The sequence below is a fragment of the Microcaecilia unicolor genome, chromosome 2, assembly GCF_901765095.1.
Source record: "Microcaecilia unicolor chromosome 2, aMicUni1.1, whole genome shotgun sequence".
Lineage (NCBI taxonomy): Eukaryota > Metazoa > Chordata > Amphibia > Gymnophiona > Siphonopidae > Microcaecilia > Microcaecilia unicolor.
Window position 1 is genome coordinate 564,653,923 of NC_044032.1, and position 17,093 is coordinate 564,671,015.

The following is a 17,093-nucleotide window of genomic DNA, read 5'->3' on the forward strand; positions in this document are numbered from 1 at the left end:
ATTTACATAGACAAGTAGCTAAGGTTAAAATCATAATAAACACAACAACCTTAAACAGCTTGCATACCTAACACTAACTAGAAAATTTGGTAAAAGCAGCTAAGCAGGGTTTAAAAAAGGTTTGGATAATTTTCTAAAAGAAAAGTCCATAAACCATTATTAAGATGGAGAAAAAAATACACTGCTTATTTCTAGGATAAGCAACATAGTCTGTTTTTATTGTTCTGGGATCTTGCCAGGTACTTGTACCCTAGATTGGCCACTGTTGGAAACAGCTTGATGGACCTTCGGTCTGTCCCAGTATGGCAGCGCTTATGTTGTTAAGCAAACGATTAAACATGTGTGGACCTCTCATCTCTGGCAATCTCTAGAGTGGGTGGGATCCTGGCACCACCGCCATGAGGACCGAAACCCCAAAACTGGCTTCCAAGCATGTCGCAACGTGCATTCTGTAGTGCTTGACAAAGGTATGCAGCATCGACTACGTTGCCATCTTGCAAATATCTGCCGGAGGCAGTAAGGTAGTCTCTACCCAGGATGTCACTGTACTCCTCATAGAATGAACCCGCAAAGTATGAGGAGCCTGCTTCTCCATCAAACATATAAACGGCAAGTGACCGTACACACTTGCAAATGCGCAGTACAGACTTCCCTGTCCCGCCCTCGCGTCAAGACGTCATGACGTCAGAGGGCGGAACAGAGAGGGAAACGGAGTCGAATTGTCGGACGCCGACGCCGCCGACGCCGCCTGGAAAGGAACATCGCGCGAAACAACCTCCACCCTCCCCCCATCCCCGCCGCCGCTCCCTCCCCCCTCCGTATCAGGCCCCCTGCACTGACCTGACAGCGCCTCTCACCTCCGTGTGGAAGCGCTGCAGGCAGCAGCAGAGCGATCTGCTGCTGCCTGTAGCGCTTTCACACAGAGGTGAGAGGCGCTGTCAGGTCAGTGCAGGGGGCCCGGCACGGAGGGGGGAGGGAGCGGCGGCGATGAGGGTAGCTGGACATGGGGGGAGAGGCCATGGATGCTGGACTTGGGGTGAGAGCAGGGCACAGAGGAGGGTTGCTGGATATGGGGGGAGGGGGGAGGCCAAGGGAAAGAGGAGGGTCGCTGGATATGGGGGGGGAGGATTGGTGGACGGGGTGAGGCCAGGGGAAAGAGGAGGGCTGCAATACTTGCCCGTTTTTACGGGCTTAACGGCTAGCAAGCAAATAAGCTGATGTGATAGACTCCTTCAGCCACCTAGCAAATGTGGGCTTGGAAGCCATGAGGCCAAGCCTCTGCTTACCAAAAACCACAAACACTGTTTGATTTGCAAAACTCATTTGTGACTTTCAGATATCTAATGAGGATTCTACGCACATCGAGAAGCTTCAGGAATACTGAGCATATTCATCCTCTCTACAAAAGGTCAGAAGCTCAGCAGATTGACTGAGATAAAATGCCAATACCACTTTCAGAAGAAAGGAAGGAACTGTGAACAGGGAGATTCCCGCCTCCAAAAAGCGGAGAAAGGGATCCTGACAAGAGAGTCTGAAGCTCTGAAACCCTACGTGCCACACAACAGCCATCAAGAATGCTGTCTTTAGTGTAAGATCTATCAAGGAGGCCTTCTGGAGTGGCTCAAAAAGAGCCCTTCTGAAGAGCACAAAGGACAATGGTTCCAGTCTGGATACGGCATATGAAAGAGAGGCCACAAGTGGTCTGCTCCCTACAAAAATCAAAACAATATCTGGGTGAGCAGCAAGAGATGTTTTCTGCAGTCAGCCCCTGAAATAGGCCAAAGTTGCAACGTGAACTTTTAGAGAGATCAATCCTTTCTGAAGGCATGCATGGAGAAAAGTTAGGATGTGTGCAATCTGGGCAAAGCAGGGAGAAAGTCCACACTCAGAACACCAGCCCTCAAACATCCTCCACACCATCAGATATGTCATGGATGTAGAGCATTTCCAAGGTAGCAATGACAGAATCAAAATAACCTTTTTGTCTCAACTGAGCCTTTTCAATGGCCAAGCTGTAAGACCAAAGGCGTACGGATCCTCCTTGAACACTGGATCTTGGTTCAGCAGGCCACGTACCGGCAGAAGACAGAAAGAATCCCCTGTCCTGCAGTAGAATCAGGTCCATGTACCATGGCTTCCGCGGCCAATCCGAGGCTACAAGAATTATTCTACCCTAGTGCAGTGTGATCCCTTTTCAACATGCAGCCTACCATGGGTCAAGGAGGGAAGACATACAGTAGATGTCTCTCCAGCCAGGGATGCAGTAGGGCTTCGATATCGAGCTCAGGTTCTTTCCAACAGCTGAAGAACTTGGGCACTTTGGCATTCCTTTTTGTTGTCATCAAGTCCAGAAGCAAGAGAACCCCCATTGGACAACTATCAGCTGAAAACCCTGGCTGGATATTCCAAGGAACGCCTGCTGAGAAAGTTCACCTCCACATTCAAGGGCCCAAAAACATGAGGTGCCAACAAGCAGAGAAGATTTTTCTTTGCCCAGCTCATGAGGGAGGCTGCCTCCACTGCCACTGGATGGCTGCGGGTCCTGCCACACTTGCTGATATAAAGCCACCGCCATCGCATTTTTGGAGTCCTGCCAGAAAGGAAACAAAGTCATGTAAGTCATTTCACACTGCCCTGAGCTCCAAGCGATTTATTAACCACTGAGACTCCTGTTCTGTCCAGGTGCCCTATGCTACATGGAACTTGCAAATAGTTCCTCAACCTGACTTTCTGATGTTCATTGACACTACCTCCTATTCTGTTATCGGAAAGAGAGCTCTACCCACAAATGAGATGCGCACTGTTGCTTGAAGGTCCAAAGAGGCCACTTCAAAGGCTTATTTCAGCGAGCCTTCTAGCTTTTATTCTGTAGGTTATTTAGGGCAATGCCCCTTTCCAACGACAAGGTGGTCTTCTTAATCACCTCCTTAACAAGAGAGTCCACCCTGGGAAGCTGCATTTCCCCTTCTCCTCCAGAACCGATGGGCAGAGGTGTGCCACAGCTCTTCCCACTCTCAGCCGGTGACACCCATTCTGCTGTAATCAGGTCTTTAATGTCTGGATGCATCAGGAAGTTCTTAGAAGGACATCCAAGCCCACTCATGATTGACGTAGATGCAACTCCTGACGCCGAAGCAGAAGGCTCCTCAATGGAAAGCACTGCCAATACATCAGAAATAAGAGTAAAAAACTCCTTTTTATGAAACAACCTCAGTACTTTCGGGTCATTTCCCCTGCTCAGGCTTTCCCTCTTCTAATGGTTTCTCTGAATAGACCGAGGCCACATCAGATAAGGAGTGAGAAGCAGAGGTAGCATCCAGGAGTGGACATAAGAGGCTAAACGAGATCTCTTAGAAGCCTGAGAGGGCAACGGGGTGAGAACCTGAAGAACCTTGCAGTAACTCTGACTGATCCTGCTTCAGTAAATAGACCTGGAGGCATATTTTCAAAGCACTTAGCCTTACAAAGTTCCATAGGTTACTATGGAACTTTGTAAGTCTAAGTACTTTGAAAATGAGCCCCCTGGTGTAACAGCAAAACAAACTTCAGAGAAAACAAAGATCCCGATGCAGCTGAATGTTCTGTTGGGTCCTGAGGTTGTAAAATGGTGGCTGTGCTTTGTGGGTGATCAGACAGAGGCTGCTCCTCACTGCCAGTTGGCCCTGACAAAGTGCCGCCCATTCCTGCACTCTCTTGTATCAAACTGCACATTGGCCCTGCCAGAGAGCCTGAAGTCTCTGGCATAGTCGGATGCTACTGCCACCAACCGTTTCTCCTACATCCCGTGGGATCCCCAGCTTGATACAGTGCTACGTTCCTATGCTGGCTGGTGGGTCCCACAGCAGTAAAACTGCTTTACTGCCTCTGTGGGAATCACCATTCACCGCTACTGACACAATCACAGCACAATGCGGTCCCAAGAGGTGAGTCAGGATCTCTCCCCTGCACCAAGTAGAACTTGCAGCCCTGCAAGCGATTCCGAGTCAAACTATAGTCGGACTTACTACTGCTGGCTGCTCCCCCCAAGCTCACAGTCTCCACAATTCGTACTCAAGATGAGAAAGAATCAGGGCTGATACTCTGTCCCATGCTCTCCAGTAAACCTCTTTCCTTCTCCTTTTTATTAATTTTTATTTAAAGGTTGTTGTGCTGGAAAAGGAGAGCGCCACAGGAAACAGGGATGGGGTGAAGGGAGGGAAGAAGTAATATTTGCAGCGAACGAGAGACAGGGGATCTGAAGACCTCCAGATATGACTCTGCAGACACAACCCACCCACAAAGCTCAACTGGGGACTAGTTGATCAACTGGACCAGGAGCAAATCATTCAGAACCAGAAGCTGAAAAATGTGTCCATCCACCTGCTGGACACAGAAAATACTGAAATTACTTTCTTGGCTGGCCTGGATACCAAGAGAGAGATACCTTAACTCAGTTTTTAGCTCTCTATCTCCACCAGCTGGTTAATGGATACAACTATCCCACAGGTTCTGAAATAGTGAGAAGCTACGTAATGGAAATTCTGTTAGATGAGGCAGGATACAGAAGGAGGCTCCAGGCTAGAGAGAAGCATCTGTTGTCTTACACTCCATCAGGACCATCCTGTTTAGTTTTACGGAGGGAAAAAGCCTTGGGTAAGCTTGTGCAAGCCCTCCAGAATGGGCTCCCCCTCCGTTGTCTCTTCCACAGAAACCTCTGATACATGAAGGGAGACAACCACCTGTGCAATAAGAGATCCATAATTCCTCTCTCCTGAAGAGAAGAATAACCGGAGACTCGCCTCCCTCTCCAGGGGAAACCCTCCTTTCTTTCCAGAGAGGCTACTCCCAGAGGAGTCCTACTCTTCCACCCCCTCCAACCAGTTCTTTTCACACTGGCCGGGAGACATGCAGTCCACCACAAACACAGTCATGTTTCCCACTGGCAGGAAAGCTGCATCTGCTCCACCTGCCAGCTCTGCTTGCTGCCCAAACCCTGCTTCACTTGCCAGCACATCCCCCATCAGGACTGTCACACCTGCTAGCAGCTCCCTATCACAAACAGGGCAAAAACCCTGCTATAGAGTTTATGCGGTGTGTCTTACTGCTACCACAGCAGTGGCCTTTATATGGCATGTCTGACTCCCCCTCCTGGTTGCAACTGTAGCTCGGAGGCCAACCCAAACTGAACTCAAGGCACACACCCACTGCTGAGTCTGGGAACCAAGGCTGTTTCAACTTTACTTTTTTTTTTTTTTTTTAACAATTTAAAGGTCCATCCCCAATGACAGCCTGGGGGAGAGGGGGCAGAAAATAGTCTACTCACCACCTGGTCTCCCCCTCCCTCTGGATAGTGGCCCATGGTGCCAAACTGCCCCCTAGTGTTTCAAGTCAACCAGATACTTAACTGAGGGTCAAAACCTACAAAGCCAGTACCCCAGGGAGCCGGAGCCAGGTCCAGGAGGCAGAGATTACAGGCACGTTTCAGGACTGCACCAATCCCTACACTGGTAGGATCACAAAGTCAGTATTCTCTGCCTTCATCTACTGGGTGTGGGGGCATTTGTCTGGACTAGTCTAGCAGAATGATAAAAAATGCATATTGGTGCATTGTCACTTTCAAAATATGCCACTAAGGTTTTACCACAGCCAGAATCTTCCACTTAATGCAGGTACATTAGAGCTGTGAGTTAAAGCTCAATGAACAGTTTTCTAACACAAACATAATTCAAAACGTTTGCTAACAGTATGCAAATTGCCATTGCATTAAAAAGTGTGTACTGGCAGAAAAAAAATAGCATACATCATTGTGCTAAGATGCAGCTGTTTGCAGAATCAGAGTAAAATGCCTTCCTTTCTGTCAAAGCATGAGCTCACACATGGACAGGAAGGGTGATATTAAAAAAACAAGCCCCCCCACCCCAAGAAGCAGGTCAGAGCCTTCATACCTCCTCCCCAACCAACCCATTCGAGTTCCATGCCACCCAGATACTTTTGATTCTCTTCCCCTCTCCCACCCCCAACAAAACATCCCTGATGACTCAGTGGCCCTGGCCCCAGACCTCCCACCCCCAAAATTTCCCTGGTGGCCTGTGGGGCCCACCACCCTCCCCAACTCCATCAAAATTACCCTGGGGGCCTAAGTGGACTCCACAGTATTTCCAGACCCTCCCCAGAACCCCCAAATCCCACCTTTAAAACTGGGAGGCAGGAGTGCAATTCACTTGCTCGGAGGTCAGGGTTGTTGCCACCCTTTGTGTATGTGTGTGTATGTTTGGGGTGGGGGGAGTTGTCATCTCATTTGGGCCACTTTGGTGATCTGAGGTGAAGTGCAGCATTTCACCTCAAATCATCCTCTGCTCCCATGCTGCATCTTTATGCCAGCCCTAAGCTTTTGTAATGCACCACTAAAAGGATAAATGTAAAAAACTGTGCTAGATTTTAACAGAGTTTGATACAACAGTGAGCAATTTTTAATGTAGCAACTTGTATGAGTTTTGCATACCAACTTCACTACCCTTTAGGGCAGCAGTTTATGATCAATTTTCCTGCATTAAACCTTCTTCCTGTATCAAAGAGTGGGATTAGCGTTGGAAAATACAGGGGGAAATCATAGTGATAGTGGATAGCCCAGCTTACTGAATTGGCTCCACAGAATGAGTGTGTTGCAAATGTACTCTCTTGATGAGGCTTCCTGCCTCAAACTGCACACTTCTTTAGTAGCATCCATTTGTTTGCAGTGCCACACATGCCATAATCGACAAAAGAGAACATTGCCAACCATTTTCATGGATCCATTCAATTAAATGGAATAGAAATCTCCCTATTTTTTCACTGTCCTTATCAGAACAGATTCAATGGTTCCTTGAAAAGTTAAATTCACTCTCATGCTTGTGAGCATTTTAATTGTGCAGAGATAACAGCATTCTTACTCTTAATTTAATTAAATCTTATCGGTTGAAAGTTTTCAATATATTAGAAAGAAAATTCAAACAAACCCATACAGCAAAAATCACCAGTTTGGAGCAGAAAGACATTTTTCATGTAAGCCATGTCTACAACACAGCAAGTCATGTGAAAAACAAAACTGAAGCTAACAAGATACCACCACACTCAGAGATACCAACAAATCTTGGCTATTAAAAAAATACTATAGAGAAAGGGCTCTGCAAACATATTTACTAACTGCATCCCCAAAGACACAGATTGAGAATGGAGTGGAGGAGTGGCCTAGTGGTTAGGGTGGTGGACTTTGGTCCTGGGGAACTGAGGAACTGAGTTCAATTCCCACTTCGGGCACAGGCAGCTCCTTGTGACTCTGGGCAAGTCACTTAACCCTCCACTGCCCCATTTAAGACGCATTGAGCCTGCCATGAGTGGGAAAGCGCGGGGTACAAATGTAACAAAAAAAAAAAAAAGACACAGATTGAGAATAAACTATTAGTAAAAAAGGATCACTTAACATTCTATAGTTCATCAGACATCTGAACCTCCAGTATGCTATGATAAACAACTACTTCAACTAACTGCAAATCCAGGGATTTCTATGATAGCAAACTAAGGGCCATTTACTAAGCCGAGCTATAGACATGGTAGCATTTTTTGTGTGCGCTAATGTTTGAGACGCCCATAGGAATATATGAGTGTCTCTAGCGTTTAGCGCACGCTAAAAACATTAGCGCACCTTAGTAAACAGGAACCTAACTTTTCTGAGAACGACATAAATCACAAAAATCTAAATCATTTTTTGTTATTTTCATAGCCTCCGGAGAAAAAGAGGAGAGGTGTAATTATAGTCGCCATATGCTCTCTATAGTTTCATATATACTTTGCTAGAAAGGTTCAAGTCTTGAGCAAGCCCAAAATATATGACCTATCCCATATGCTGTTTGGCACTTCTTGAATTTTGGTCTTTAGCACAGAACAAGACGATTCAGATCTTATCAGACAATGCAACAGCAGTAGCTTATGTCAACAAACAAGGAGCAACAAGAAGTCAATAAATCACAGAAGAAGCAACCATGATGATGACTTGTGTGGAGCTATCTCAGCAGCACATGCTGCAGAGGTACACAATGTGCAGGCAGATTATTTAAACAGAAATCTTATAGATCCGGGAGAATGGAGACTCTCTTGGTTAGCTTTCCAGACAGTTGAACAGCGTTAAGGTTAACCTGTGATGAATCTAATGGTGCAAACACCCACAGAAGGTGATCTCTCCATAGGAGAACCAAAGACAAACGTACAAACAGTGGATCCAATAAAAGTCCTCTCATAATAGGTGTCTTCCTGAACAAGGTCTTTATTCAAATCATTAAAAACAACCCGACACGTGACGTGTTTCGGCCGTGAAGGCCTGCATCAGGGGTCTATTGATTTTTGATGCAAAATACCTTGTAAAACAGATGAATCACAGCCAATTAACTATTAACAGCGATATCATATGCGATGCGCCGCTACACTTCTCTATCACATGCTGTATATCGAAAGAGCGTGTGACAGAGAAGTGTAGCGGCGCATCGCATGTGATATCTCTGTTAACAGTTAATTGGCTGTGATTCATCTGTTTTACAAGGTATTTTGCATCAAAAAATCAATAGACCCCTGACGTAGGCCTTCACGGCCGAAACACGTCATGTGTCGGGTTGTTTTTATTGATTTGAATAAAGACCTTGTTCAGGAAGACACCTATTGTGAGAGGACTTTTATTGTATCCACTGCTTGTACGTTTGTCTATGAATCTAATGGTGACATCACTACATGCAAAAGTTCTCCTTTTCTTCTTTTGGAGAAGGGGACCACAGTCTAGTCTAATGAACGTATTACTACCTTGGCCTCAGACAGCTGGGTAATTCAAAGAATTTAAACACATGCAGGACAAATAGTGTTCATAGCTCTAGATTAGCTAAACAAATCCTGGAATGGGGATTTGATAAGACTCCAGGTGGAAAGGCCACTCTGTTAGTCCAAGATCCAACCAGCATGCAGGATGTCTCTGTTTTTGTCATACATCTTTGTTTTCGAAAGGACAAGGTTAAGTAAATAAATACATAAGTATTGCCATACTCGGACAGCCCAAAGGTCCATCAAGCCCAGAATCCTGCTTCCAACAGTGGCCAATCCAGGTCACAAGTTCCTGGCAAGATCCCAAAACAGTACAATACATTTTATGCTGCTTATTCTAGAAATAAGCAGTGGATTTTCCCCGTCCATTTTAATAACAGTCTACGGACTTTTCCTTTAGGAAGCCATCAAAGCCATTTTTTAAATCTCGCTAAGATAACTGCTTTTACTACATTTTCTGGCAACGAATTCCAGAGTTTAATTACACGTTGAGTGAAGAAATATTTTCTCCGATTCATTTTAAATTTACTACTTTGTAGCTTCATCGCGTGCCCCCCTAGTCCTAGTATTTTTGGAAAGAGTAAACAAGCAATTCACATCTACCCATTCCACTCATTTTATAGACCTCTATCATATCTTCCCTCAGCTGTCTTTTCTCCAAGCTGAAGAGCTCTAGCCGCTTTAGCCTTTCCTCATCCCATCCATCATGTACCTCTTTTAACTCCACTATATGTTGTTTTGAGATGAAATGACCAGAACCAAACACAATATTTGAGGTGAGGTCACACCATGGAGCGATACAAAAGCATTATAATCTCCTCATTTTTGTTTTCCATTCCTTTCCTAATAATACCTAACATTCTATTTGCTTTCTTAGCCGCTGCTGCAGACTGAGCAGAGGGTTTCAACGTATCTTCAACAATGACACCTAGATCCCCTTCCTGGTCGGTGACTCCTAATGTAGAACCTTGCATCACGTAGCTATAGTTTGGGTTCCTCTTTCCTACATGCATCACTTTGCACTTGCTCGCCTTAAACATCATCTGCCATTTGGATGCCCAGTCTCGTAAGGTCCTCTTGTAATTTTTCACAATCCTCCTGCGATTTAACAACTTTGAATAACTTTGTGTCGTCAACAAATTTAATTACCTCACTAGTTACTCCCATCTCTAGATCGTTTATAAAGATGGGAGTGACTAAACATACAACAATGCAATAAAAGCAGAAATGACTGAACAATTAGTCTATACATTAGGGCAATGGTTCCTAAACCTGGTTCTGGAGGCACCCCATCCTGAAAACCTGAAAGGATACCCACAATAAATATTCAAGAGAGAGATTTGTATGTTCTACCTCCACTGCATGCAAATCTCTCTTGAATATTCATTGTGGGTATCCTGAAAACCTGTCTGGCTGGGGTGCCTCCAGGACCAGGTTTGGGAACGTCTGTATTAGGGGTTCAAAGTATTTCCTGACTGACCCAAGTTTCCTCAGTAATGTAAATGAAGTTTCTACTAGTTTATTTTCCTGACCATTTATAGTTAACTTTATCTACTTGTACTTTCAGAATATGACTAGAAAGATCAATTTCGTAAGTTTCAAAGTTTATTTTAACTGGCTGGGTAATCCAGGTATCATGCGGATGTCTAATTAAAAGACATTTCCCCCCCCCCCCCCCCGATTTAACTTTAGTTCATGGAACTTTAGGTTCATATATCTAACGATTCTATATTCTCTTTTATCTTATATAATGCAGTCTAAAATCTTTAATTACAGACTCTAACAAAAATACCCAAGCATACCACATGTACCAGCAATGCAGAGACAAAATAAAAAATTTATTTCAAGAACAATAATAAAAAGAACAATAAAGAAACATTTCTTCCTTAGACCACCATAAAGAGAGGCGCGCGGCTAGCAATATAGGAGATTTACAAAAAATTTATAATAAGAAGGCTTAACATGACTCTTCCCACATGCTTACTTTATTTTTTGTCTATTAGATTGTAAGGTCTTTGAGCAGGGACTGTCTTTCTTCTATGTTTGTGCAGCGCTGCGTATGCCTTGTAGCGCTATAGAAATGCTAAATAGTAGTAGTAGTAATCTTATTAGAATAGTCAGCATTAGATGACACAACCTCATTGGAGATTTCCTTTAGATCCAAAAATGATCTCAACTGTTCAGGAGCGAAAAACACATATTTAACCCCCAAATATTGGATCTGGCATTTACATGCATAAGCTAATAAGTATGAAGCACCAAGCTTCTTAACTTTACCTCTCGAGAGAAAAGTCTTACGCCTTTCCTCTGCTGACCTTGTCACATCTGTAAAAATCCATATCCTTTGATCAAAGAATTGTACTTGACTATTCCGAAAATAAAGTCTCATCATAGCATTTAAGCCCTGATCAAAAAACAATGAGACCAATAAGGTCGATCGTTCCTTCAAATCAGAAAAAGATTCTTCTAAAATAGTAGTTAAATCTTTGCATTATTATCTTTTCTTATTTTCGACTGTCCATTTTCAAAAGTCCCAGGCATACCCTCTGATTTATTAGAAAGTTTAATAAGCATAAATTAAGTCCTATTATAATTGCCCAACTGCTCAATTTTGTGCTGAATTGCCATCTTATCTTTTACAACCAATGAAACAACATTCTTAAGCTCTTTTATGTCAATCTTAACTTGTTCCACTTGCTCATCCATGTTCTGACTACCTCTAAAGAGAGGGCCAAAGAACCAACTTTATTTATAAGGCTGGTCAGCTCCTGAGCTGATTTTCCAACTATTGAGTCCATCATCTGCAGGACCTGGCAGAGATCCTCCAATGTCACCACCATAGACACTGTAGAGTCAGCGCCAATGCTCTCACCATCAGCAGTAAGTCGGGGTCTGGCTTGCTCCACATAGGCTCATTTAGCGCCTTTCGCCTCCAAGGGCTCTGTAGCCGATCTCCTTGCATCTGCTGGACATGGTGGTGGGCTGACCGCTGGGGGGGGGGGGGGGATGACGCATCCAGTTCCAGCAAGGAAGATGCTCCTCCATCTTCGCCCACAAAGGGGACTCCTCCCGGCGCTGCTTGTGGGATCCTAACAGTGAACTTCTCCAAGGACTGCTGTACCAGTGAGGAGGTGGAAGCCGGTGGGAGCACACACATCCAGCTCCAGCAAGGAAGACGCTCCTCCATCCTTGTTCACGAAGGGGACTCTCACCCGACACCGCTTCTGGAATCCTAACAGTGAACTTCTCCAAGGTCTGCTGTACCGGTGAGGAGGTGGAAGCCGGTGGGAGCACAGTCCTCACCACCCCCTTTTGCTTAGTATGTGGCACCAAGATGAAGAAACAAAATCCGGCAAACAGAAGATCAGGTACCGGAACAAGAAACACCACTAGGGATCATGCTGCCATGATAGCTTATAATGCAGTCTCTTGATTTTGCGAACCTGGAAACATGATTGATATATCATCTGCATATATATAAGAATCTACTTCCATTCAATCTAGATATTTCCCTAAAGAATGCATAATATTAAAAACAGCAGCAGACAATGGGGAACTCTGTGGAACTCCATACCTGGCCTTCCATTGCTCAAAATAAATTCCTTGCATTTTCAACCTATAATTTTCTGCTCTCCAAAAACCCCCAAAACTAACTCTGGAACTTTCCAACAGCATAGTCAAAATGTCATCATTATCAAACAAGTTGAAAGCACTTGACAGATCAAACTGCATAATCAATGCCAACTTTCTGCAATAGAACCTTGTATAGTTTCTGTGCTAAATTCCTTATCCTGATTGAGCCTTATGCAATATATTAAAACTTATCCAAGTAATCCTCTAATTATTTAGCCACCAAAACTTGCAACATCCTCTAAATCTCCTTTTGAATCTTTGGGGATAGGAGTTAAAATTGTATCACTCCAAGAAGTGGGGAAACGGCCTATCTGAAAATTGGACAATGGTTACACATAAATGGAAAACAAATGAAGCAGCAGAATGGCAATGTTCAAGCATATTATAATTTGATAGATTGTTCCATGATGATGCATAATGCATTTCCTAGGGCCCTGTTTACTAAGGTGCGTTAGCGGTTTTTTAACGCGCCTACAATTAGCGTGTGTGCTATGTACGCGTCCATAAGGATATTGTAGGTACATACACTGTTAATGCATGTACATGGTTAACGCAAGTTAAAAACGCTAACGCGCTTATAACACAGCTTAGTAAACAGGGCCTCTTGTATTATTGGGAGGAAAAAGATATAGTAGTAATGAAACTCATAACTACCCCTGTAAACAGCTATCTCAGGAAAGACACCTAAGGTATTTTTTTTTACTTGTTAAACTTCAAATTCATATAAACCTGTACTGGGTTTTTATGTTAATGCCAGGTCAGTGAAAAATAAAAAGTTTTTATGAGACCTTTTAGTTGATGAACAACCAGGTTTTCTATTTATCACAGAAACCTGGCTAACAGAGTCAGATGATCCAAAGATAAGCAAAATTTGTCCAGAAGGATATAGAATTTTACATTGCCCTACATTAGGCACAGGAGGAGAGGGTCTAGCGCTTGTTAATAGAGACTTATTTAGGGTTAAATTATTAGATTCATTAAGTTTACAACAATATTATCGCCTCTGCCAGCTGGCATACCTGGATCCTGTTTAGTCCTATTCTTTTGTACTGTTATATGTAAAGTATTCTTTCTTTCTTGCCCCTCTACTCTACTGTTCTCATTTGTATCTAATATCACCCGGAGTTCTCTCTCTCTCCGGTTTATGTAAGCTACAATGAGCCTGCATGTCTGTGGGGATAATGTGGGGTATAAATACCTTAATAAATAAATAAATTGGAAATGTTGTGTGACATTAGGGATGAAATACTTATGGATCCTGTGTGTTCTAGTTTAGTACATTGCCCCCCCCCCCCAGGAAAGTGGACAACAGCGTAAGATACACCATGAACATAGAAACACTCCCGTCTCCACACAAAAAACTGAAAGTCTATTGTTTTCACAGAAAAAAAGAAATCAGAGAGCAGACAGACGAATATCATACGTTAACAGAAAGCTTTTTTTTTTTTTTTGTCTGTTGCAGAAATACTTAGCTCAGGCAGTCAAGGTTCACTTTTTGAGAGGAAGGAGACCAAGGCACACAACAGCTATCCCTTAAATGCCAAGAAAAAAGGGATGCTAGTGGAAGGGAGAGAAGAGGGGGAGGGACCTGGGACCCCCAGGTGTAATATCCCGAGTCTCCTGGAATGGCTGAACTCCTCAAATCTGTGCCTCACTCACTAGCTTCTGTCTTTTATTTTTAAACTCCAGAAAAACTGAAACAAACAACTTTCCTATCAGATCTGAGAAAAGGCTGCACTAGTTCTGACCTAACACCTGCTGGAGACTGAGAAATGCTGAATGGCTAAGGGGCTGCACACGGTTCTTACAAGATGAAATCATAGTTTAGTACTTCTCAGTCTCCATCTGCTGGCAGGAGAGCATAACCCAAGCATTTGGACTGGTCTGGGGAAACAATAAGGAATCAGCAATTCATCGTCTTTGCTGCTGAAGTTTATGCTGTGCTCTCTTTCAACTGTGCGATTCTATTCATGTAACAATGAAAGCTTAAAATTCAAGTTTCCCTAAACTGGAGTAGGCCTTTATCTATTATAATTAATTTCATAACAGTATCCCCTGTCTGATCACCTGAGCATTACTTCACTATAAATAAAGTGAGAAACATAACTAGGACAGTCGTAGGCTGTTTACATGATGCTCCCCATTCTGTTTACTGCTAAAATCTGCATGAATATTTCTTATCAACTGAAGGAAGCAGGCACAAGAAAAAGATTTTGAAAAGAAGATATCTTCAAGGAAAAGCTAAAACTATCCTTTGGTGGAATAAAGTCTCTACAAACTCCTGAACTCGGTACCTGAGACCACAACAGGTTTAGTCTTCAGTGACTGGGGGTGAAGGCCAGTGAAAAGGCCATGCATATGCCAGAATTAAATAAAGCTATGAATAGATTCCATATCTAAGATTTAATATATCTAATACAAAATTCACCCTAATTGCTTTAACAGCTTGGATTTATAGTAAGCCCAAAAACCAGTTAAACTAGATGGTTACATGACCATCCTATTGCAAAACACTTATGAAAGGCCTGTAGAAACATACCATTGCAACATAATTATACTTGCGTATAACTTGGCGAATTCTCTTCATCTCATCATCCAGATTGCAGGCCCACACTTCACAAATTCTTTGACTATGGTCTACTGTTGCAGCTGGCATAGTCAGGGTGGGGGGTCAGATCCCAGGCATCAAAAGAGCTAAATTTGACTGAAGGACACTTTCATTAAAAAGTAGGTCTGTTGCCCTTTATTTTTGTACCTAAAATATGAGACAAAAAAAAAAACTGCATCAGTTTTCAAATCCAACATGCTTAGCTAAAAGTGCATCAGGCTCCATGAGAGTTCCTGAATGTTGCTGAATTAATGCATACCACTGAATATAGGAGTCCTTTTACAAAGCTGTGGTAGAAAGTGGTCTTAGTGAACCCTTGTGTGGGTCTTTCCTGCGTACTAAGACCAATTTTACCACTGCTGGAAGATGGTCGATTTTCCATTTTCCAAATTAATGGTCACATGCTAATGTTGCCATGTGTACGGCCATTACCAAAACTTAATGTGTGAGTCCTTACTACCACCTATTTTGTAGGCAGAAAGGGCTCGTGCACTAATCGTTTAGTGTGTGGCAACTCAAATGCACTACCTGATTAGTGCAGAAACACTTATTCTGCCCCAGACATATCCCCCACCAAAAAATTAAATGTTTCTTTTAGAATGTGGTTTGCACATACATATTTGGAACTTACCATGGGATGCCTTGGCACATACTGCAGTAAGCCCTTTAAAGCTGTGGTAAACATTCGCTAGTGCTTACCGCAGCTTAGTAAAAGAAGCCCATAGTACTATCAAACACATTTCACTTGATGAATTAGTTTGCTATGAAAACTTAGGAAATACTAAGATTCTTTAAAAAACAGATCAAACTCTGAATGAAAAAACAGCATTTGGCAGATAAATCCTCTTGCTGCAAGTAAAGAGAGAAGCTTCACAAAAGGAGAAGACAGTGCTCAGAATTGAAAAGCCAAAGCCGGCTGGCCAGGACGTAATGAGCCAAGATCAGTTGCCCCTCCATTTTTTTTCCCTCTTGTAACAGCGCTTACCTCTCTACAATGTCTAAACAGAAAGGTAAGATCCGGGTTTCCCCTAGCACCGTTGGTCCTCCTTCGTGACAGATTGAGATTATTCAGGTCACCTCCATGAATTCCGCTATGGGCAAATCCACTGTGCAGGGCGGGAGGAAGAGCCCTGCACTGGAGAGCAAGGCGTCGCTCAGCCTGATTGGCTTTCTGATTTCCCCAGTGCTCCAGAGCACAGCGAAGCTTGAGATGCTGTCAGTGTCTGGAACTCCACTGTCACTTTCAGCTTCTGCTGGAGGGCAGGCTTCCCTCTCTACTCTGGAGCCATTACCATCTTCCACCCAGTCTGTAGTGCTGGCTGAGTCTGGAGGAATTAAGGAGGTTCCAGGGGAAAAGTTGGTGATCCCTCCCCTGGTTAAGCTGATGGAGATAATCCTTGACTCCACTGGGCTGGCTTGGAGTCCATCTGCAAAGTATGCTCTTCAGTTCTTCCTTTGTTGGGTCAAAATGCCCTAAAGACTCAGCAGTTTGAAGAAACTTTAAAAATATATGGAGAAAAGCTAGAAGACCTAACAGGCCAAGCTACTCAGGTTAAACATTTTCAAACTTCCCTTATTCAAGATCTGAGAATTATATTAAATTTTTAAATCTTCCTGTCATTATCACCTAAAGAAACTTTTTACAAATATCTTCCAAGAGGTTTATAAATATTCTACTGAGGCACTTCCTCCATTCCACAGAATATATTATCTGCTAGTTTCTAAGAAATAATCTACTGGTTAAAAGATAGAAAATAGAGAGTAGGGTTAAATGGTCAGTATTCTCAATGGAGAAGGGTAGTTAGTGGGGTTCCCAGGGGTCTGTGCTGGGATCGCTGCTTTTTAACATATTTATAAATGACCTAGAGATGGGAGTAACTAGTGAGGTAATTAAATAGCTGACGACACAATGTTATTCAAAGTTGTTAAATCGTGAGAGGATTGTGAAAAATTACAAGAGGACCTTACAAGACTGGCCGTCTAAATGGCAGATAACGTTTAATGTGAGCAAGTGCAAAGTGATGCATGTGGG

The 17,093-nt window shown here is 43.4% G+C and overlaps 1 protein-coding gene across 9 annotated transcripts in view; it reads right to left on the reverse strand.

Moving 5' to 3' along the window:
- Positions 1–17,093, reverse strand: part of CNOT7 (CCR4-NOT transcription complex subunit 7) — a 137,686-nt gene that overhangs the window by 100,221 nt on the left and 20,372 nt on the right. For 6 of the 9 annotated variants that reach the window (XM_030191449.1, XM_030191443.1, XM_030191442.1 and 3 more), the window contains one exon: positions 14,993–15,208. In XM_030191449.1, coding sequence (XP_030047309.1) covers positions 14,993–15,109 — 117 coding nt within the window. In that variant the 5' untranslated portion in view covers positions 15,110–15,208. Of the gene's footprint in view, positions 1–14,992; positions 15,209–17,093 lie in introns of those variants that run through there. The other 3 variants (XM_030191448.1, XM_030191447.1, XM_030191450.1) reach the window with 2 other exon arrangements.